At 42.6% G+C, this 24,674-nt stretch overlaps 1 protein-coding gene across 4 annotated transcripts in view; it reads right to left on the bottom strand.

The window, feature by feature from the left end:
- Window positions 1-1,079: 1,079 nt before the first annotated feature.
- Window positions 1,080-24,674, bottom strand: part of LOC311265623 (metabotropic glutamate receptor 7-like) — a 114,194-nt gene continuing 90,599 nt past the window's right edge. For all 4 annotated transcript variants that reach the window (XM_084367487.1, XM_084367486.1, XM_084367488.1 and 1 more), the window contains 4 exons: window positions 20,222-20,361; window positions 14,989-15,924; window positions 7,264-7,516; window positions 1,080-2,206 (listed from right to left, as the gene is read on the bottom strand). In XM_084367487.1, the coding sequence (XP_084223613.1) occupies window positions 2,157-2,206; window positions 7,264-7,516; window positions 14,989-15,924; window positions 20,222-20,361 (1,379 nt within the window). In that variant the 3' untranslated portion in view covers window positions 1,080-2,156. The remainder of the gene's footprint in view (window positions 2,207-7,263; window positions 7,517-14,988; window positions 15,925-20,221; window positions 20,362-24,674) is intronic.

Here is a 24,674-nt window from a genome sequence, read left to right as displayed (position 1 = left end):
TACGTAGGAGCCCTGAGAGTTTGGAGCTGCAGCACACCATCCCTCACAGTATCAGAGGCAGGTAGAAAACCATTACCGAACATGCCATGTTTCGATTTTTCAATATCTGATGCATATGAAAGAGCTTGTCCGGATCCAAAATTCTATTTGCCGCTTTAATATATCTTCTGCTTTTTTGCTGAGCTGCGAATCTAAAACTCTGTGCAGCCCCTACTGATTACTTGCACACAGACACTGACACACGCAATTAATTTGGTGGGGGAGAGGCTAGTCTTAATTGGGCATAAGTGGGATTTTTCTTGGCCGTGTGCAACAGAAAATGACAGACTGTGCGTATGAGAAGTAAAGACCATCTGGTCCCACAGGAGCTGAGTGAGATGCCAGACGAATGGAAAGAGAAACAACAGAAAACCTGTGTGGGTAAGTTATCTCATTCCCTCTTTTTCCCTCCCTCTCTCTTTGCCTCACACACACACACACTCACACACACACACACACACACACAGGCCAAAAAAGAGGAATCAGCATCTCTTGGTCATATATCATTTGCCCATGTAACAGCCTAGAGGGAGATGCTTACTGCACGAAGAAACAGAAGTCTCTCATGCGTGGCCTATTTATGTTTTTATATAATAATCAATATTGAAAATAGTAACATTATGCTTGCAGGCAGGCGCGGGGAATAAAGAGCGGTTAGCTCGTAAGGGCCCGGTCATCAGCAGGACAAATTGATCTGACATGTTAGATTATTCATGTAGGGGATTGGTGGGGGAGACTTGGAGGGAGCGGCAGCGAGAGAGAGAAACAACGAATGAGACAGAGAGGGCGCAAAGGGTGAGTTAAGGAGTCAGCCAGTGGACATCGTCTCCTCTCGCAGGGTCTCATCTCCTCTGCATGACAGCGCTGCTCAGCGAGCTCGCTAATGCGCCCTGTCACGGGGGTGAGACAGTAAACGAGCACATGACATTTCCATCAGTTTACAGAAACCCCTAAACAACAGCAGTGATTAATTGTACTTATTCATACGTCAGTTTAAGCTGTACGAAAGACACACACTCACAGACAATCACAGAAAGAACTATGATATGCTGCCTGGTTTAATTGTATAAAAGATAACAAAATGATTTTATTACATGTTCATAATTTGACAGACATCACAAGATACTTGCATGATTGCTCTGATATTAATGCTTCCCACACCATAAGTAGGCAATATATACCCAATACGAAACTATATAAAACAAACATGCTTGCAGGAACAGCGGGGGGGGGCAAGTCAACACACGGATTAAAGCCATATTCTGTCATTCAGTGAAGTTCAGTTCTGGTAAAGAAAACAAACTGCAGAAGGATGCTGAAGCTCATTATCATTTTTCAGAATTTATTTCTCTTTTTTTTTTTTGTTCGTTTACATCAAATAGAACAGACATACATTGGCACATGCAAAGTGAACACTTTGTGGTGCTTTTTCGTTACCATCCAAACCCCAAATCAACAAAGACTGGATATCTATTTTTTTTTTGTACTCCAAACATGAAAATACTCTCAAATATTTACAAAAAAAATATACTTACAATGCCCATCACTCTAACATAGTAATCATCTGGGACTGATTCGAGTCGGTAAAACAAAATACTGTGTGTGGCAGAGCTTGCTGTTCAAGGTAATTAAATCAACTGCAAGAAAAAAGAGGCACAGAAGAAAAATCACTTAAAAACAATACAAAACAGAAATCAGATAATGGGAACCCCAAGAGAATATGGCTTTAATGACATTTCAAAGGAAAATATCTTGAAAGCAGATCCACCGTCCCTTTTTTTTTTTTGTTGTTGCGGTCGTCCTCGTTCACAGTGACCCCTTTTAGCAGGCAAGTTGTTCTCTGTTGGAGAGAAAGGGGGGCCACAACACAAGTTTAAAACCTACAGTTTGGTCTGTGAGGCCGACCCAGCCACACTGGCCTACAGCTGTGCTAGTCTCTGTCAGGACTCATGTATCATGTCTGGATGAAGGTCGGATGCTATCCACAGTCCCGGAGTGCATAGGTACTGCAGGTGGTGCTGGGATGCCTGTGCTCGCTTCTCCTGTTTCTCTCTGTGCCTCTAGAGCTCCCTTTTCAATCACAGATAAAGGACAAACACCACTCATTTTCAAGCAGATCAGATCCTGAGGTTGTTGTAACTCACATATGTTTTCTTGGTTGCCTGACCTGAGAACAGAGCAGAAGAAAAAGAAGATTAACATTTACTTTGAGGATTACTCAAACAAGACAAAAGAAGAAGGAATCTTGCAGAGGCAAATAAAAATCATCCGCTTTTGTAAATTCATCCTACTGTGCCGTGCATTCTTATCACCAGCTGTGTGCAATCAGTAGCAATATTTTCTGGCGTAGCTTATCATTTCGACTCACTATTCCCCCCGTGTAAAGCCTTAGTTTCTATTTTCAGATGCTAACTAGAAACACAAAAAAAAAAACACAAACACCACACAAGTGAGCACCGAACAAATGCTAGGGCATGCAATGTGATCCCAGTCTGGATTGCCATGGAAACATATCAGAATGTGGCTGAGTGCCTGGGCGCTGTGTGTGTGTGTGTGTGTGTGTGTGTCCTTGTGTAATATCTGTCGTTATGAGAACCAATTTGAGTTTCAAATCCACCGAGTGACAGCGTCTTTTCGTGAACGGAGGTCATCCTGGCTCAGCGTGACTTCTGCAAAAAGGCTGTTTTTTGGAAGGGATAATGTCTGGAGTTAAAATGAGTCTTTGGTTAAGGTTGATTTAAGTACAGTAATTACGCTGAGAGGTAAAGTGGCAGCAGGCGACATAAAGTGTGATGTGCAGACAGTACAGGAGTCTGATGGTACACAAAAGCAACAAAAAAAAATCCCTCATGCATTGAGGTGAGGTTTCTTTTTATTTCAACAGACGGAAGTGTTTTAGTTTGTTCTGCTTTGTGTTCACCTACATCCACCTGAGGTAGTTGGTACAGCCTGTAATGCATTAAGCAGTTAAGCGTGACCATGCTCTCGCATAGGTCATATTTTTATGAAGGGCTGATGAAAAACAAACGTAAAAATGTGATGTAAATGCCAATTGCTTTGGTAATGTCTGGCCCTGACTGTTTTCGCATTTAGAGGCTGCTTAAAAACAGCAGGGATATAAGTTGTTCGCCTCAACTCTGGTGATTGACACATGTGGAGGGAAACGTCTAATATTCATGTTCAACGTGCTGCATGTAACACCATTATTATTGCTTAACCCTCTTAGCTAACGCTTCTAAAGCCTTGAAAGTGCCGGTACATCAGTTATTATAATATTTCGCTAGCTCCGCCGAGCACCGGAAGTATCAGCCACAGTCGTGTCCTCAGTGACCTCTCCAGTACGCCAGGGGATATTAGATGTTATTGACCGTCATAAGCAATATTATATATATCATTCCGTCTCTGTGATTGGCTTGTTAGATCCTGGCTTACTAGCTGGTTGGTTGTTTCAATAACACCTAGCAGGCACTCACAGGAAACAGGCAGGCAGATTTTTTTAATTTAAACAGGAACCCTTACATGAAAGTCATTTTTTATTTAAACTAAATAAATAATGAACGCATCTTGCCTACTGCAGCTTTTAACATTAGCCTTACGTTCATGTTGCTTTTAGTGCAGGTGTTGCTGCTGTGGCGGTAGACACTGGGATGTGTCTGTCTGCAGGTGCGTTGTCCTCTTTGTACAGTGGAGAAGGTCGATGCACACTTTCTTCATCACAGACATTGCTATAAATTCTCACTCTACTGCTTTAATGTTGCTATGGCGACCAACTCCCATGGGCTACGTAATTAAAGTCGGTCCGTCTCTTTACAGCTGCATTTTGTAGTCTTGGCCGATGAATAAAACATTAGTAAACGTACAACAGAGTCTTCCTGTTAACCATAAATAGTCTTCAGGAGGATCTGTCTGTTTTTTGAGGCAGGATGCTGTGTGTGTGTGTGTGTGTGTGTGTGTGTGTGTGTTTGTTTCTGACTGAGCCTAGTTTTGAGGACACAATTCATTAAAGACGAGTAAACTGGGGACATCTTCCCCAATTGGGGACAAAAACTGTGCCTCGAATTGGATGAAGCAGATTTTTGGGTCAGTGGTTTTGGTAAAGGGTTACGCAATTAGTTGTTATTGTGAGGAGGTCTCAAGGGAAATGTCCCCAAAAGTAAACATTTGTGTGGGTGTGTGTTTGTTTACTTGTGTGGGTTTGAGAGGTCTACCTACGCTCTCATCTTAATTTGTAATATCAACAGCCAATTATTAATCTCATCCCTTAACTTTTCTTATCTTTACTCCCTTTTTTAAGGTTGGAATGAAATTGATCTGAAAGGCATTAACTCATCCACACATGCCTGTCTTGGTTGATCTGTATTGAAAAAAATAACTACTGTAACACAACAGGACAGTGAAGAACTTTTAGCATCTGTGATTTTGCAATTTAAATCCTCCCGTCTGTTAGGGGCATAATCATAAAGACATTATACCATATCAATACCAATGCAAATCTGCAGAACTGTTAATGCTCCTAATCCTATAAATCACTCAGAGCCATCTCATACAGAGCTGATGGGCCCTGAAAGGGAGGTATTTGGCGCTCTGACGGTTACAGGAATTGACGGACAGTCTCCAGGGATGGTCGAGGCACAGTTCAGGTTTCGGGGCGGTCATGCACATAAATTCGCCATTAATAAATGTCACTTCTCCTGCCGCTAAAAAAGAAGGGCAAGGGGAGGAGAGGGTGTGCAGAGAGGGGAGACGAGGCGAGAAGACACTCGTGTAGGAGAGACAGAAGGTGAGAGACACACAACGCAGATGACACGGTGCACGTTTGGGAGGGCCTCCCGAAGACCACGTGCCTCCTCGGGGACTTTTTGATGCGCTGCTGCGACAGATGTTAAGGTTTCACCCTCAATGCAGAGTATTTTGCTCATTGAGCCACATGTGTGACTGGCAAGGATACTGTAGGCTCCTCATCCCCTGATACACTTGCATCAGCTCTCTGACTTATACGTGCGTAGCTCACACATCCAGTCACACACAGATACACACACTGAAAACGGCACGCACAGTTGCACATTCGCAGTGGTACGCTCACACACACACACACACGCGCGCGCAAGCTCATTCGGTTCATGACAGATGAGTGTGACAACTGTTCGGGTGTTTGGAGAAATTCCCGGGAAAATCTGTCATTTCACAGGCGTAATTCAAAGAGGGGTTGAGGGGCTGGCGCACCTGTGGGTGCCATGATCGCTCTGTGTGATTAGCAGCATTGCGGGAGAGGAGGCCTTTGGAGCCTGTGATGTGTGATTTGCATGAGCTGTCAATCATCTCTGTCTTCCTACTGACAACTACAGAGGAGCAAAGAGCTTCCATGGCAACACTGGTCTAAAGCCTCTAAAAACATTTATAGCGCTGCCGTTTCTCACCCAAAACAAACACTATAGCACCTAACTATGGAAGTATGTAGGCTTCCCCACTCACATACTGATACCCAGCATTATCTTTGCTAACAGGATCACGCTTACTGTTTCAGATGAAGGGTGGTATGAGTAACACGCAGCTACAGGGACAGATTATCTCCTACCCTTGCCGGCAACAAAGCCCTTCGTCTTCAAGTCTCCTCAAAGAGCAAGTCCCCCATCCTCTTTCATGCTGACCGCCGTGCACTTGGGGTAAAGGTCCAACCGTTTATCAGGAAACGAGATAACTGGGTCCATTCTATAGTACATTATACATACTTTATACCCAAGGAGCCATCCAATTAAACTGCTGGAATAGGACTTTATACTTCAAGAAAGGGAATATGAGAAAGATATGAGAGAGTACAAAAACCCTCATTCTCTGTTCTTGGGAAAATAATAGTTGAAGCTGATTGAAAAGTCCATAGCAGACATATATATATATATATATATATAAATATATATATATATATATACATCTGTACATCTTAATTTCTGGTTCTTTGTGGTCTGATTAAAACCTTGATCTCTATACAAGCCTTATCACTTCATTGTAGACGAAATGGACAGTCACTGTGCCTACTGTAACTCATCAATACATAATGAAGTTCATGTGTGTGATGTTGGCTTTGATTTTACTGCAGCCATTTTGACAAATGGTGCATAACTTGGGTTGAAAATCTGAAGGTTTTACTTACTTATTAGGTGATAGACAGCATTCATTTAAGGTAACAGAGTCTTTTTGAGCCAAATTAATCAAACTTAATACATTCAACAACCTAAATTTACCTCCAGCAGGCTGACATAAATAGTAAGTTGATTTTTATCTAACCTTTAAACTGTCTCTGCCTCCACAGGTAGTCCACCAAGTGCTGACACACCTTACAGAACAACACTCCTCCGTCCGCATAAACATCATCGGAGTATTCATTCGCCTGATCTCCTGCAGTTATCCGTGCTGACAAATAGCCCCTCCCTTAGTCCCCCAGTAGTAAATCTAATTTTTGACATATTGTCACACTGCACCGCTAACTTTGATTTTAACGCTAACTGAAAACAAAACGCTACTGTCTCTCACAAGCACAATGGGGGAGGAGATGTGTTAATGTTAGTTTTACCAGCAGCGTCTCTATTACAAAACGTTAAAAAGATATGCAGAGGCGTCGTAAGAATTCTGTGGGCACAGATTCTGTGTGGGTTTATTGCTAACTACACCGATCACAATGTTTGTTTACAAAAACATCCGGGAAGAAACCTCCTGCATCAGGCATTAGCTTACATACAATTTAACTGGCTTTTTTCACAACGTTATTCCAAAGTGTATTCTAATAATTCACCTAAAATGGATGTTTAATGCTTTAATATATCATTAATAACTACACTTTCACTCACGTAACATTGGAGACTGTCAGGCCACAGATTAAAGATAGCGACAACCTGAGTTTACCCCAAACTAGCAGTCTGAGATGTCGCTGTTATGTAGATATCAAAGACGTTACAGTTCCGGCTGAAAATGACAACAGAAATGAACAAGTCTGCTGATTTCATGCATCTCCACAATGCAAATCGATTACACGTTTTCCACCTGGAAGTGACTGTTGTTGTAGCGCAACATCATGGTGATTCAGTCTATTGCATTGTGGGCTTTAAACTAGTGGATCCCATACTCAAAATGAGCATGAAATGTGGTCCGATGTAAACCTAAACGAGCTGGGTTCTTGGTGTGTACGTATGTGGCTCTGAGGCTTTGTGACTCTTTCGCTAGGTTACTTACTCATGGGGTCAGCAGCGGGGTTCTCACACAGCTCAGTCTTAGCCTCTCCGTTGGGCCTCTCATTGGGCTTCTGGGACAGACGCGATGACATTGTGGCAGCTGTGACAACAGCCTTGAAGCTACGCTTCCTCTTCTGTACGTTGAGCTCAGGGTGGAAGATAATGATGTACACCTTGGGCATGTAGAGCATGCCCAGTGCTACTGAGGCACTGAGGTTCATGGAGATGGTCAGGGTTGTTGTCTGAATGTACAGCTGAAAGGAAGCACAAACAGGTGAAAAGTGATTTTAATGCAGGCTGAAAAATGTAAACGGACAATTCCTGTGTACTTTGATTTGACAGCTCTATGAGGCAGTTAAATCAGGAGCAGCATTTAAACCCTTATCGAGAAAAATGAGCGACAAGACAGCTATGATGGCTAAACATCTGTAGCCAATTACAGAACAGTCACACTGTTGTGCACAGTGATGAGGCAAAACCTAATAATATCCATCGCCCGATAACAAAATATGAGCACCGAGCGAGAAAAGTTCATTGGTTGTGTGGTCCTCCTGGAGTGTAGAATGTAGACGTGTCCTGATCTGCATTATTAGATGATATATTTGTTTTATATACTAATATAATACAAAACCTCCTGACAATAACATCTATTTTTCAATAATCTAACATTGTTATCAGATATGTAGGTGGCTCACGTATTTGCTATGTGTAGCTGTGGGAAAAGGAGCAGCCATGCGTACAGTAACATAATCCAGCAGCATTTATTAAAGCCTGACCTACAGCTACCCAGTCAAGTCAAAGACGGTTCAAGCGTATTAATGACAATTGCAGAGGCATCACCATGACTTTATCAAAATGTCCTCACATGGCCTCCTTTCTACTTCCACCCGGACCCTTGACTAGATTGATAGACCGCTCTGTCGGGCCGGGGATCTGTCCGTGACACGCCGCCGTCACCTCGCCTTTCCCTTCACATCAGGTGTTTTATCTCACCGCTCAAGCATTCATCAGACCAATCTACAGCCTCTGAGCTACCTCTTCCACCACCAACAATTTGTGTAGCCGGCTGCATTTTAATGTAAATTCCTCCTCGAGTACAATAAACTCTTCTCCTGCATCTGCAGTATACAGCAGGTTTGTTTTCCTGCAGCTCTGCACGCAGTGGAGTGCAGCCTGTGAAAGGCTCTCAGGGTGTCAAGTGGTAAGATCATTCAGAAGATTGCCATTCATGTGAGCCCTACACAGGTAATTTCTCTCAAACGCTCCGTCCACGACACTCCTTTTCAGGGGTTACATAACGCCTTTCACATTGTCAGGCTGTGATGGCGGGCTTACGTAACACAAATTTTATACACTGACTTCATTTAAAGGTAGTGATTTCACTCAGAGGTGGTGAAGTTAGTTATCCCGACACGCAAGAGCCTCTTGTTTCATTTAAGGGTCTTGGAGGAGAAAAAATCACTCCAAGAGAGGTTTCAAGAGTGGATCATCGAAGCCTCCTCGCTAATCTTCCGCACTTGAAAGCATCAGATGTCACTTACACAGCCTTCCTTCCAGTCAGCCGCTGGTGATGTGGATGGGGGAGAGGAGACAATTGTAAACACATTAGCCACCACAGTGTATCTGCAGAGCAGTGAAATGCTCACTGATTCAGTGAGAGGAGGAAATGTCACCATTTGCATACAGTTTTTCTTGGTAAATAGCACGACTAATGGTAATTTCTTTCATACAAGATTCCTCATTTACATGCCAGCCATGCCTTTTGTCTTCCAATCTCCACCAATAATTCAGCCGCCTGATATCATCAACATGCCAATACACTCAACTGCCTCTTTCTCCCCTCCTGCTTCTCTGTAGAGCAGCATCAGAGGCACTGATCTGGCTGGCGCACCGTGCATTAATAACTATATGAATATCACAATGCTCTTGGTGCACTCTGTGTCGCTCGACGCTCGGGGTGAGAGGAAATGTTTGTGCTTCCTCCCGTGCCGGAGCTGCGAATTAGCTGCGTTTATGATTGGATATCGGTGCGACCGTTCAAAGCATTTGTGAGGGGTGCACATAGCGTCAGATATAATCACCAGAGAATCTCAGCCCGGCGCTGTGTGTTTCCATGTTTGGTAGTTGTTAACCTGTCTGGTATCCATAGCAACACAACAGAGTTTGGTGCGAGCAGCTAAACACGGCTTGGAATAAGCTTTTAATGAGATTCTGATACCAGAGACGCTGCAATGCTGACCCTATCAGAACTGATTTATTGACCATGCAGGGGAGTTGGTTGGGGTGCAGGAGCACAAATAAGCATTAGGTGCTTACTCATACTCATCACACACAAGCAAAAACACACACATACCAACACATGAGAAGAAACAACCACATGGAGATGTAAGCATTCGGCTACACGTGCACGCGCGCACACACACACACGCCAAACCAAATCCTTTTTCTTACTGCCTCTAATCAGCGAGACAGCGTTTTTTTTCATTGTGCCTCTCTATGAGCTTGACCCAAATTCGTAGCCCCTCTCACCCACCACTCGAATGTTTAGCTTGTCACAGAACATTCATAATTAATTCCTGTTGCTTTAACATAAATAAATACATGAAGTCATTTTCCCAACTGCGTGGCAACCCTCTATTTATAGCCGCGGTAATGATTTATTAACGTCCTCATCAGGAATCAAACACTCGCATTTGAATTTTACATCTCATTGACAAGCCAAATGCCAACATCCAGCCACAACAAACGACATGTCTTCCATTTAGACAAAAAGCCGTTGAGAGTAATTCTGATAATTATACCCACCAGGGATATACTTACTGCAAAAGCAATTTAGTTGGGTATGGCTGAGCACCATAAATGCACGGAGCTATAAGGACTTGATTCACTAACTGACAATTGGGATGCTCTCTGCCCCGTTAGAGCATGCCTTCAATAATGGATCCAGGGGATTTGCAGTCTGCTCTCGACTACCTGGATGTCTCTCGTTGTTTTGGGTGGCCTACTTTCTAGCCCGGCTCACATCATGAATAACAGTCTGGCTTTGTGCTGCAAAGCCCTATTCCATATTGGAGACTCTGCTCTCCGAGTGGATGGTCTTCCCGTCATTTTGGCTCTGCGCAGGGGGTCCCCATTACCAGGCTTGAAAACTGGTAGATAAAGAGGTTGTGACGCATACCCGTACCACCAGCTCTGCACATGTAAGAGCAGGTCATTAATAGTCCAAAAAAAAATCTGAGGATGTCACTTTAGATGTTTCCTTGAACATAATTTGTTGAAATTTATGTTGATATCTTTGCTGCTGTAGTCAGGGTATGCATTAATCAAGCGTCTCAAAATTGGAAACCAGCACTGACTAAGAAAAAAATTCAAGGGGCGTACGGTGCATTTTTGATCCAAAATTTAGCACCAGGACTAAAAGCATGTCATCTTTCTTAACTTAGGAAAACGACTTCTATCTGGGCCAATACCAGGAGATGGCGCTCATGCAGAAACAATATGAGAGATGTGACGTTTGGTGACACTTATTAGAAGATACTATTATTTATAAAAACACCTTTTTGTGACTGACTTTGTAGAAGTCAGAAAACACATGGTGTCTCTGCAGAAAACCACTGTCCTTACAAGGGTTGACGTAGTATATTTCACAGTACGATAACCGTCTTAGAAAATATCACAAATATTATTATATTATTATCAGTAGCAATGGCCCTTAAAGGAATGAAAACAGAAGGGTTATTCATAAATTATAAATTCACAAAATATTATATCCTGGCAGACATGAAACTTGAGATAAACTTCAAATATATATATATATATATATATATATATATATCTATTATATATATATATATATATATATATTATTAACACTAATAGAGAATAGATTCAATACCTTCACAGTAAACTTTACACCCGGTGAATCGTTGCAACACTAATCCTAACAACCTTTTATGTTTTTTGCAACAAGGAAAGCTTTACAACTGTGAAAATTCTGTCAGAACCAACAACATATGCAGTAATAAATCTAACTTTAATCGCATTATCTTCATACGGTGAGATGATTGCTATAAACAGCAAGACAAGAGCGCTTGTATATCAACACAATTATAGGGACGGAGAAATGAAAGATTTTTATTGCGGATAGCAAATAAACTCAATTTCTAATATTAAGATACTCATAAATTGGGATAATCCTTAATATATTATATCTAATATCTATATAATATATTTCTATAATATCCTAGAAAAAACAAAATTTGAAAAAGTCGACAGCTCCAATTTGCACTCCAATCTCCGTGACCACCATTTGGTTCTGTTCGCTAAATGGTTTGTTTGATTTTCACATAAAAAGATGTCGACTTAAAAAGTCCCTTTTTTGATGGAATGAAAAATATTTGTTTGTAAAGGACTTCCAGTATGTTTTAGTGCCATCGGGATAAAACTGTGAATCGCAGTTATTCTTGCCACGATTGTCGTGACATGACATTTTCATACCGTCCCATGCCTTCACAATTCTGACCCCCCTAAGCGCTTAACTGTCTTGAAGGATCTCTCGATGTTAATGCAGCAGGAAAAATCTATCCTGTATTTCAAATTACAGCAGAGCTACAATAACCAAGAGATTTGTTCATATTGTGACAGTATTTCCTGAGACTGGGTGACATTACAGAAATAGATTTCCTCACTCCTACAGGGGACCTGAAGAAGAAGATTTCATGTTCTCCGTGGAGAGGCGTGACACAGCCCACTGCGGAGGGTTACCAACATCATTGCAGTGTGTGCAACACCGAACAATACATAGACAATGTGGCATGTTTTGTCACGATGTGGTTGGATTTGGCTGATATGATAATTTCATGCAGCTGAGTCAAATTAACTGCTGTTCTAATTTGCATACAATTTTGTAGGACAGACGAGTGGCTTGTCTGTGTTTACTTAAAGTCTACATTGTAACTGGCATATTGGCAAATACTGCAAGATTTAAGCTATTCATTAAGTTATTCGTCTACACTCATTAAAAACTTGTTTTTTTATATTTTCTGCTTTTCGTTACTCCAAGCTTGAACTATCAGAACAAGCACAAAACATCATCACAGTTCCTACTTTGTTGTCTCTGAGTGTTGTCAAACAGCGACGTTAGACTCTCTCAGGCTCAGGTGATCATACCCTCGTCATCCTGAGGGATGTTCATCAACTATCTTCAAAATATTAACTACAATCTTCCCTTCTTTCCACTGCGTATGACCAGTTTTAGCCTTTTGCCTCCAGTCTGCCTCTGGTGCGATCTGTTTAAGGTTTCAAGCATAAAACAAGTGATAGGCGGGGGGATTTTACACAGAATTTTCAGAAGACTGCACATCTCCAAAATAAGTGTCAAGTCCAACTCCCATCAAGTATTGTTTTTTTTAACAGCGAGACAGGAGGATTAGAAGCTGCAATTTTCATTGTACCTGCTCAAGGCTGGAATATAAAAGTTCTTGTATAGTGAAGTTAGAAGTAGTTAGTCATTACTAATGATACTTGGCAGCATGGTCTCTGTTTAAGAGAGCTTGTGGGTACAGGAGACATCTTACAAGAACCTAAGTGGTTTCCAGACGTGTATTGAGCAATGTAAGTTTTCATGACATGAAGTTCTCCTTTAAGCGTGACTGAATCTCGTGGGTGTTCTACTAGAAGGTCTCCGTGCCTCAAGGATATTTTTCCTGGTGTCTTCATCCTACATACTTTTAACCGTGAAAAAAAGGTTCAGATGTGTGGTCAAAGACGCTGAAGAATAAGAGCGTCCTCGAGTTCAGAGACACCTTTAAATCTATCTGCTAGTTCCTTCTTTTTCTTACTTTATTAACACTGTTCTGCACATTTCTGAGTTGCCTCGCAGGCGTGGAGTTTGTTTCAAAAGTCTCCGGGCCTGAGGACCGCAGAATTTGAATGCTGGTGACTCTCACGCTAATTAACATGAGAGTGTTGAGTAGCTGAATGAGCACATGCAGGTGCACAGGAGGCTGTGTGATCTTTTGTTACTGTTTTTGCATGACTTCCCTTGACATGAGTTTGAATGGAAAAAACAGAAGGGGAGGGAGGAGAGTCACAGGTGTGGAAAATAAGGGGGCATCTAAACGGCGTTGAGTTAAAGAAATTCCATTCAGTGCAGTTACAACTTCTGCTACAGTACCACACGGCAAAACAACGTCAGGGTCAAAGAGCCACCTGAATTGTTTTGGATTATTGCCGGCAGCTGGCGTCATATCATCTCTGTGTTTTCATAAATCTTTTGATATTGGACGACCTGGGGTGAGGGAGATTATTCAAACCTGTGTGGGTGTTTTGCCACATCTGCACTTAGCTTCTAAGGTGCTTTTTAAAGTGTGGATACAGTGGGATTCATTACATTGAGCCCCCAACTGTTCATTCACATGAGGATCCGTGCACATTATTTTTGTAGTTTTGTATCCGAGTAGGGATCCTATGAGCCACTAAATACATCTTAGCAGAAACAGACGTGAGGGATGCGTGTTTATACTGAAAACTTAAGTATAAGTAGGCTAGAAGGTGGAGATGATTGCCTCATCTCACCTAAACTAGAGTGCAGAAGCATGTTATCAAAACATGCAAAAGCACTTCTCACCAGCAGCGGCCAGGGAGTAAGTCGTAATGCACCCACAGAGGCCATTATGCCAGGATGCTGTGGTTTGAACTTTAGGTGAGCGTTAGTCAGGAGCTGGGGTGATGAAAGAGTTAACTGCATAAAGGGGAAAGATAAACACATTACTGCCTCACTAGTCGCCGCGAGTAGCATAATGAACTCCTAATCACTGCTGAGGGTGTAATTCATCTATGAAATCAGCAGCAAATTGAGATGGGGAAAATCAGTTTCTGATCCATCTCATGCCGTAGCTTAGCAGGAAGGATATTGAACGGTGTGCCTCTCAAAAGGTTAGGAGTAACACTTTCCTGTCAGCATCGATATTCTGTCAGTGGAAAACTTCCCCCTCCGCGCCGTCTTGTAACCGTGGCCTGGCGAGCAAGCACGCGTGGCTCGTAAGCCCGACAGATGAATGCATCTGTATTCTGCCCGCTGCTGCCCAGATAAGCAATGACTAGCACATCAGGTCAAAATGTCAGATTCTCAATCAACTCCAGTAGCACCCGGTGTCAAATGCTTTGTTGAGTAGAGCGCAGCTGTCAAGAGATGGAATGTGTTGAATCAAACTTCTATTTACCCCCTATTTTTCTCTGCCTTCCTCCTCCTCTAGCTCCTCATCCTCATCTTCCTCCACCTCCTCAACACGCTTGCCCCACTCTCCAGAATAAAGCACAATGGTATGTATGGAGCCCAAGGCATGAGAGCTAAGATAATGGCTTCTGGAGCTGCCGGCACCCCCACCCGTATCACTCCTCAGGCATTCTGGTGCTTAACATCAACCCTTCCTCTGGCTTTATATCCCTATTTCTGTCCGTGGTGGTCCGAGTGTGGGTTTCCATGCACACTGAAGCCATTTGAATATGAAATCAAAAGAAAATGAACCCATAACTTATACAGTCTCGGAATGGGTGTGTACGCTGCCTTTATGTACGGTTTGTGTTTGTACAAATATGCACGTGCGCATGTGTTTGGACAAGATAAAAACACGGCCGAAGGAATGAAAGGGAAATTTGTGAGAGGAGGGAGAGAGACAGACAAAAGAAGGGTGGTGACAGAGAGAGAGGAAGAGGAATGACTCACCTTCTCTGCCGACTGGGCCGTGCCAAAGAAGATCGGGATGAAGGCCAGCCAGACTATGCAAGTGGTGTACATAGTGAAGCCAATGGGCTTGGCTTCATTGAAGTCTTCTGGTACATCCCGTGTCTTGATGGCGTAGATGGTGCAGGTCACCATCAACAGGATGCTGTAGCCCAGTGAGCAGATTATCTGCAGGTCTGTGATGTCACACTTCAGCACGCCACGGGCCAGCATGGGGTTGATGGTTTTCTGCTCATCGTAGTCGACGATGATGTTGGGAGGGTCCACGGCGAACCACACCAGCACGCCCAGCAGCTGCACGCAGATCAGACTGGAAGTGATGGCGATCTGGGAGGTGGGGCTGATGAAGCGCGGGGCCGTGACCGTCTGCTTGCCCTGCTCGAAGATTCGATAGATGCGGTTGGTCTTGGTGAGCAGTGCAGCGTAGCTGATGCACATGCCCAGGCCCAGGAAGATCCTCCTGAAGGCACACACGGCTACGTCAGGCTTGGCGATCATGAGGAAGGTGATGATGTAACACAAGAAGATGCCAGTAAGCAGCACGTAGCTCAGCTCTCGGCCAGACGCCCGCACTATGGGCGTGTCGTTGTAGCGTACGAAGGTCGCCATTACGAAGATGGTGGCGATGATGCCAAGCATTGCCAAGAAGACGGGGATGATTGCCCACGGCGAGTGCCACTCCAGCTTGACTATGGGGATGGGCTGGCAGGCGGTCCTGTTGGGGTTGGGCCTCATGTTGTAGGCGCACAGTCTGCAGGAGGTCTCGTCGTACTGGTACTGGTAGCCATCACACAGCTCGCAGTGCCAGCAGCACGGCATGCCCTTTACCCTCTTCTTCCTCTCTCCTGTTTTGCAGGGCAGGCTGCACACAGAGATAGGCACCTCCTGCTCCCCATCTGGCCACTGAAGCTCCTCCAGCTGGGAAAGAGATGACACGCAGCACAGGGAGAGAGGGTTAGCAAACGATAAGCAAGAGCCACCACTGAACATGAGAGATAATAAATATGTTCCAATAAAACCTATTAACCAGCCACTAATTACTATATTTACTTTGTGATGAAGTTACATCCTTAGCAAAAACAAAGTGCAATGAAATCTTGAAAAAAAAACAAAAAACGATTAACCTAATACAGTAAAACAGCTTCCTTGCCAATTTCTTACAGGGATTTTCTAATACTTGAAAGTAATTGAAATCACCATGGCAACAGAGCTTACCTTTGTTCGGTGAAATAAAAATAAAGAAATGTGAAATGCAGAAGACATTATGTTTTAATACAGGAGCCAGTGAGGTATGAAATATGCGATGATAAGGAAGGAGAATGGGATTTGGGATTGCAAAGTGCCTCTTTTAGACTGTGCAGAGCTTTTTCTATTTATGATCTTGTCATCAGAATGAAAAGTGCAGTATACAGACACACTAAAGTAGTATTGAAAATTCACTCCAAAGAAGGCCCAGAGGTGTTCAATGATTTAAGCTCAAACTATAGTCTTAACATACAAGTCTGCTTCTAAAAGGCCATGAAGAAACGGAATATTTTAGGACTTTACTTACATATTTTGTTAGGCCAGTCAAAAAGCTACGATAATGCTCCGAGCTGCTCTTTCGATTTAATACGAAAGTGTACTGATCCATGACTTTAAAGGCTGCAGAAGATTAAAGATACTTCAACATGGTTTAGGCAGTTGCACAACAAATCAGCCGAGTAACTAAAATAAATCACTTGGAGTCCAACAAACAAAAAGGAACGAGAAAACTACACAATCTAGTGCTTTGATTATTAAACTGATTTTATCGCCTTATAAAACTGTGCGGGTGTGACAGATTTAAAGGTGCTTTGAGACAATGAGTGTATAACAGCCTACATTAAAGTCAAAACGGCATAGCGTAAAACTAAATTATATTGGAAATGAACAGGAATTCATTTTGGTGATACATTTTTAGTGTGCATTTTGCCTTGATGTGAAGTTAATTCGTGACTCAAAGGCACCCTGTGGTGCTTCTGGCATCTAGCAGCACTATGGAGCAGTTTTTTTTTTATTATGTGTGTCTGTTTTGTTTGTCTCATGCATGTTCACATGATGTTCACAAGGCTGCACATGCACATGACACGACATACAGTCCTGCCAATAGTTTCACATTATTCCACTGACATTAAGGTGGCAGTAATATGCCTAGAAACACAGCGACGTGCCAGCAAAGCCAGGGAAGAAGAAGACTGCATGCTAGAAGCCACCAATACAAACAGTGCACGATTTTAAATACTTCAAAAAAAAAAAAAAAAAAAAAAACACCTTTGCAAATGAGAAATGTGATTACACATTACACACATTTGTAACGTTCTTTCTTGAACAGAGAATGGGAATGTGGTTAATTGTCGGCTAACCAGCGTTGTCAGGAATTGACTCATAAAAATAAGAAATAGAAAAATACCAAAGTACACCTGAGCTGGGCTTAAAACATAACTTTGTTAACAAGAAATTCCACAGGTTATTACAGTAACCTTGTTTTCTTGTGAAGAGTTAGATGGTAAGAATGATACTACTTTAACGTTTCTCCATTAAATATTTAAAGCTAGAGTCTTCAGCTGGTGAGCTTAGCTAAGCATCAAGACTAGAAGCAGGAGGAAACAGCTAGCTTGGCTCCAAAGCTAACAAATCCCCCTACCAAGGTGTCTACTCATTACTCGCTAATTACTTATCTTGTTTGTGTCATCTGGTCAGAAACAGCATGCTGGCTACCTGGGGACGTCATGGTGACTGACTGACAGAGTCAGCCCACGTCAGTTATTGTACGGGTTAAACAAACAAGATATATTTGCTTATTAGTGAGCTGTTGAGCTGCTGGTTGGCATTTAATTTTTATTTTTTTGTCAAGTTGTTGAGCTACGCTATTGGTGTAACTTCATATTTAGCATAAAAACACGAGAATGGTATCAATCTTGTCATCGAACTCGGTAATAAAGTGAATAAGCGTTTTCCCTAAAATGCCAATTTATTCAAAAATGTACTGTTGCTCTTCACTGCTCATCTCACTGTATAAATATCCACCAGGTACAAATATCACCACATACAGTGTGAGTGCAGCTACGGACACAAACGGCAGATGCAGAGCTTCACCTTTGCAGCACGTGCGCACGCACACACATTCACACCTACAGTGTGTCGTTTGTGTTGCGTGTACCTGTATGACAAATGTGTTGTTTCTGTGGTGTCCGGATAGATTATCATCTGCCATTTATCTGGGGGCATGAAGGTGCCATTTGTTATTTGGACAATGAATGGCGCTCTCTGGAAAACCTCCCGATTACACACAGTGTGGAAACACTAATGAGACCAACAGCTCTGTTGCCATGGAGACAAGAAGCAAGATTTTTTGACACCTTGGACACATACCATAGTTTTCATTTTGTTTTCTGCTTTGGTTTGTGATTTTACACATAATTTGAGCTTCTGCGAGCTGGAACGGCGTTTTATTGTACTCCTGTCGATGATCGCAATGTGCATCACGGCGCTCGTTCTGGGTTAACCTTTAAATGAAACTTCTCTTTATGTGTTACTGAACAAAATAGCAATTGCATTGGAATATAATTGCGCTGTAACAGCATTTGGTTTGTAATCACACTAAAACAGAATGAAACACAAATCCCCAGCAACAGACTTTGTTGCACCTGTGCTATCAAATCCACTGGGTTGAGTTTAATTCTGGTGATCCAGAGAGCCATTATGCAAATGTTAACTCATCTGTATGTAAATATCATGTTTTCTTTTTTTTTTTTTTTTTTGTAATCTGAGTTCCAGAAAAAAACCTAGAAATTTCAGCTCAGGTTTCATGCTATCACACAGCATGCACAATTTCAAACCATGTTTGCCTTGAAATGAAATCAGTCTCTTTATTGTCCACATGAATCACCCGAGCCCATTCTTGCGTTGTGACAGTGCGATCTATCACCGTGGCTACAAACCAACACCTTGCTCTTAAAAAAAGCAGCTCGGCAGCTGTCCCCACCTCTACACCAAACACTGATATTAGATGGTATTTTTTGTGTATGTAGATTAAAGTTATCTAAAGCTTGCATGAAATGAAAACTGCCTTATCCATGTTCTCATCCCATGGGTTCTTCTAAAAAAAGTGAAATAAATTAAATGTTTGCACACTTTAGTTTCCTGCAAATCAACCAGAGCTTTCACATTATTTTTTCTTGCACTCTTGGGGGTGTACCTTAAATTACATCTGACAAAATTGTGATCATAGATTTAGAGTTTCATCGTGTAAGCTAAAACCCGCACGAACGCTACAAAGCACCCAGAGCAACACGGGAGGTGTGTATTTAGGTGTCAGTTTCCGACAACATCAACATCTTCCGCAGCTCCTCGGCTGCCAAATACTGAACATATACAGTCTGACACTTGGGTTAAAAACATGTTCTTCCTCTTCCTCCCACTCTCTTTCACCGTCAGCCCTCCAACCTATGCAGTGGGAGGAGAGCCATCTCCAACAACGGAGAAACGTTGTTGTCTTACTTATCTTACTTCTTTTAAGTGCTGAACTCTCAGAGCTCTTGCTGATGTTTTTAGTCCTGCCTCAACATCCTTTTACAGGTGGAAACACTTCAAACTTCTTTTTAATAGCATATGAAATATGACAGACTAAAATTATCGCTTTTCAGGACCCCCTTCACACGCTGGTTTTAAAAATCCTCTGTCAGCTTAATTGCACGTTTTCTTCAAGCAGCCGTTGGGACATTTGATAACCTTTGATAAACCATGTTTCAATTATGGATAGAAATAATTGTCTTATTAAATGAAGTCTAAAACTCTCTAGGACTTACATTTGTAGGCAACGCACTGACTGACTGCGTGAGTGTGAACATGTTTCCTAAAAGAAAATATCAAACCCGAAGAATTGTGAACATTCATCTTCCGAGTAAAAGATTAGCACTTCCCTTTTCTTGCTAAATTGCACAAACAGAATCATTTTTTGCATCTAAAGTACATCAATTATACTGAAAGTAAAACACATCTGCACCTGAGCTCTCTCTGTATTTGAGATGCAAATAATGTGCACCCCCTTGTTGCATAAGAGATTTCAATCTTTGAAAACACAGGAAGTATTCACGCTTATAAATGTTGAGCATCCCTCTGTCTAGACACCCTGTTTTGATACAAGCGTTTAAAAACATTTGACATTCTGTGTCTGTATTCTGTATTGTCATACCCTGAGCTGAAGGGTCTCCACCCACTGTCCTACCACCTTATACTCTGGGGTGGAGGAGTTGGTCATCTGGAACTGGAACAGGTCATAGCGTCCTGGAGCATCGCCATTCTTGTTAAACACAACAGAGGTGCCGGCACTGCCTGTACAGAGCGGGAGAGAGAGAAAGAGAGAGAATGTAGCAAAAGGACAGCAGGGTAGAAAAATGTTAGACGCTGCTGTGACAAGGTACAGCATCCCTTCTAACAAGAGGAAAATATGTTCTCCTAACCTCTTGCCACGTACTGTGCGGTGGCCTACATGGACAAAAAGCACTGCAGCTTGTTTGCTAAACCTCCAAACACAATGACCTATATCTTGAACCTTTATGATAATCACGGCAGAGGGGCATGCTCCTAACTAACATGCATAGCACTTCCTCACCTGCTTCCTATGCATCGCTGCAGCTGCACAACGGCCGCTGGAGGAATGTATTTTAACATGCAAAACGTAATCAGGTATGTGGACTCTGAGCCGTGCTCTAATATTAGAAATTCAAAGCCTTTCTCAAATGCACGCCTCCTCAGTCGAGCATCTCCGTCACTCAGTGGACAACAGCGGGAGATGTGGGGAGGATACACAGGTCAGCCAAAGCATCATACGGTCCCCATCTGCTCTCAGTGTGCAGCAGCCTGCCTCAAGCAGAGCCCTGAAGAGTTCACTAATTAGCTCAGAGAGGACGGCAGACACCTGAAACATTAGGTATGAGAAAAAGAGTTGTTTAAATATGTATTTGTGCGAGCTCTCCAGCCTGTCAGTCTTGTCCACACTAGTATCTGTTGTGGATGTGTGCTCAATTATCTGTGCCTGATGGCTGCAAAGTGTCTGCAAGGCAGTGTGTTAATGCAGATGTCAGTCAACATCAGATCTCCCTCGCAGCAGTGAATGCTGAATGGCATTAATGGGAAAATCGGTTGTACTTTATTTTATACATGAGGTCTGCATTGTTGATGAGGTCATTTTTATCATCCCACAATGCTGGAAGAGAATGAGAAACTGCTGCATTACACGTCCATTCACCTTGGCACTGCACACAGTGGATCACGAGCACGAGTGGAGATACCATTTTTGAAATGGGACGGGGGGAGTCTGATGACACTTGGCATGGGAATTAAGTACTTTAATAGCTCTGGCTATAAAAAGTGTACGGGAAGGACCAGGAGCATATGTCCAAAACACTTTTGGGAACATGTTGTCTTTTGTATCTAGAACAGAGCTTGTGGCTTTTGGATGGAAGGCCGTTGCACCCTTTCCTTAGTTTTCAGCCAGAAGGGAATTTCATCTCCCTCCAGTTTTTTTTTTTTTTTTTCCAAGGACATTTGTCATTGAACATTCTACAAAAGTTTCAGGCTGAAATACTCTTGTAAAACAAGAAAGGCAGAGGGAGCAAGAGAAAAAACCCATTTCAGGCAACAGACTGGGGGGTCGTTTTCATAAAACACTGTAGACAAGCACCCAAATTTTCCTTTTTTGACTCTGTGACACCGCTGTGCAGCACAAATGTCAGCTCATAAGACTTTAAGTAGCCATTTCCATGTTGATGCTCAGCCACATATTCCCTCAGTATATGCTGTTATGCAAAGCGATAGCACATGTATTCCACATTAACCAAACAGAAATGGAACCACTAGACTCATCTGACCCATCCCTCCGTTCCATTTTAAAAGTGGAACACTAATTCGTAGGTATCCATGTGTGTCGGCGGAGAAAATGAAGCAGGGGGGGGGGGTGTTCGGAAACTATTCAAGCGTGCTCGTGAAGCCTGTAGTGAGAACTGTCTTTATGTGAAAACCAAACCAAAACTCGGTGGGTGGCAGTCACCGTCCTGTCACTTCTGCTTCCACCAAACAGACAGTAGACTTGTTGACACAGCGTATAAAGATGTTGACAAGGTATTGACTCCTGTGAGCGAATGCTGTGACGGGGTTACCATTCTTTCTCCACGCCCCGGCAAAAACACCCGCAAATAAACAAACACTCAGAGTCATTCAGCAACGCGACATGACTGATTGGGCACTTGGCGCTCTTCAGCTTTAGAGCAAATAATTAAGTGGCGTATCTGTGTGCGCAGATAAAAAGGCATTCGAAATTCCTTTATATTTTCTATTGACTGATATTTTCAGGGGAACAAAATGGTCTGTGTAGACGCCTTAGTGAGAGCACTGTCTAAGATGAAAGATTTATGCATTTGCATGTGGCTCTGAACTAAGACATGACAAAAGTGCACTGCTGCTGAGCTGTGCCGAGCAGTGTGGGTGGACTGGGGATCCACTGCTGTGTTTCTCTCGCATCATTATTCTCTCCTTTTTTTTTTTTCCTCCACTGCCTCTCACTCCTCAGCTCTGTGACTCCGGCGCAGTGGGGAGATCAACAAAGGAGGCTTACACTCCTTCGCTCTCAAACATACATTAGCAGTGGCACATACACAGGATAATGTGCGTGGCTGCGGTCTAAATGCAATAAGGGGCAGTGAGATATGCCTGAGCCACAGCACAACATCCTTTGCCTGCCGGTAGGGAGGTTTGAGAATATAATAGCAAGACAAGGCGAGGTAGAGGAGATAGAGCAGGTAAGGATCGTATTTTTGGCTCAGGTGAAATGAACCTATTTCTCTGTCGCTGCCACGCTGAAGTGAATGTTTTCCGGAAGCTGAGAAAAGTCATCTCAAACCCAGATGGTTATAGAGATTGGACAGCAGATTCTCAATCCCATGAAAGAGTCTACGCTCACTTAAGGTCTCCTTGAAATCTCAGAACTGCTCAGGAAATTGCATATATTCTGCTTCTTTAGTTCCACCTTAAAATCCCAGGGCTTCTCGCCCGCTGGAGCTCTGCACTGCTGCCATAGCGACAGAGTTATAGAAAGGCACGAAGCTCTTTAGCCTTTAGATCACCGACTGAAGTTTGTTTTCACACATATTTGTATAAGTAATTTGTTTATTCGCCCTGTTAAACATGATCAATGTGTTGCTTGCACCGATCAGCAGCACACAAAATGTGCATATCAAATAAATCTGCAGCAAATTGCACTCACTCATAGATACCAGCCACTTAAATATGCCTGATTTTATTTTTTTTCCGTCAAGACCCATGCATTATTCCCTGGCAAATTAACACAAATGTTGAGAAAAAAAAAAAAACCTGCACCAAAAATGAATGGAGTCTATCCGGAGCTGAGACACATCTTCCATCCGGGTTTAGTGGAAATCTGTTCAGTAGATTTTGTGTAATCCTGCCGACAAACCAACAAACCGACAGACGAGAGTGAAAACATACATTACCACGGAGGTAAAAACATATTCCTTGAAAATAGTCCCAAACAAATAAGCTATTTGCTCCTGCTTGAGTTAGGTTTGCTGAAAACTACAGTCCTTTACTGTTTTAGAAAATTACTGAGAAAATTACTCTTTTCAAAACTATATTTTGACCTGTTTCAAAACATTTCCCTCTTCAGTGGGAGGTAATGGGCTTAGGGAAGCTGCAGATGGTGGTAGGAGAGTCAGAATGTATCGGCAATAACAAAAATATAGATACATTCCCAGCCTTGCTAGAAATTTCAGAGGCCGGTTCCAGACCTCTGAATCACTGCCCACATCTTTGGTTTTTCAAATAGGTCGGTGTCGTTGGCTGGAAACTGACCAAGCCAGTCATAGCTTAGTTGGCAGAATTGCTAATGGGGAATGGAGTCATCTTAGTGTGCTGGAGTCAGACAAACAGCTATGCCCATGAAAAAGTGACTGAAATAATGGCTACAGTACAAGCGTGGATGGCGTCGATGCGGCTGCACAGCTGTTGTAAGCCGATAACTCTTGCCCGCTAACGTTAGCTTGCAGCTAGTATACAGTAAAGTAATCTTGATGTCTGGGGAGAATAAACATGAATGATCCTGCAGTCAAACTGGCTTCGCTGGTGGTGAACACACCATTAAACAACCACCATCGCTGATGAGAGTCGATCTGACATGTCAGACCGTCTGTCATGAAGGTGACCTGACTCTAGAGAGTATATAGGTTACAATATAGTTTAAAATTGGGTATTTATAGTGCAGAGTTTTGAGTTTATTGTAGAACTGAGACCACATCGACAGAAGGGCGGGATTGGAAGATAAAAGCGCAATCACACATCTGTCTAATCTTTAATACCACGGACAGCGAGCCGTGGTCAAGGCCAAAAATTTCGAACTGCACAAACGTCACTCAGCTCAAGGATCAATGAGTCAGGTTGACTTACTTATATATTCAACTAACAACCCCTTTCCCCCTGCACTCTCTCTGGGATTACATCTCCTCCTCAAATCACCTACTGCATCTATCCCAGTAAAGTACATTTAAATAAATAAAACTCACACATCGGAGTTTTATTTTAATGCTTAAGAAAATGACAATGAGCTGGGTCCACCTCTGAAAGTAGGCCACTTT

The sequence above is a fragment of the Pagrus pagrus genome (genome assembly GCF_965226575.1).
Source record: "Pagrus pagrus genome assembly, chromosome: 11".
In the NCBI taxonomy this organism is placed as follows: Eukaryota; Metazoa; Chordata; class Actinopteri; order Spariformes; family Sparidae; genus Pagrus; species Pagrus pagrus.
This window is presented reverse-complemented; position numbering and strand designations above follow the sequence as displayed.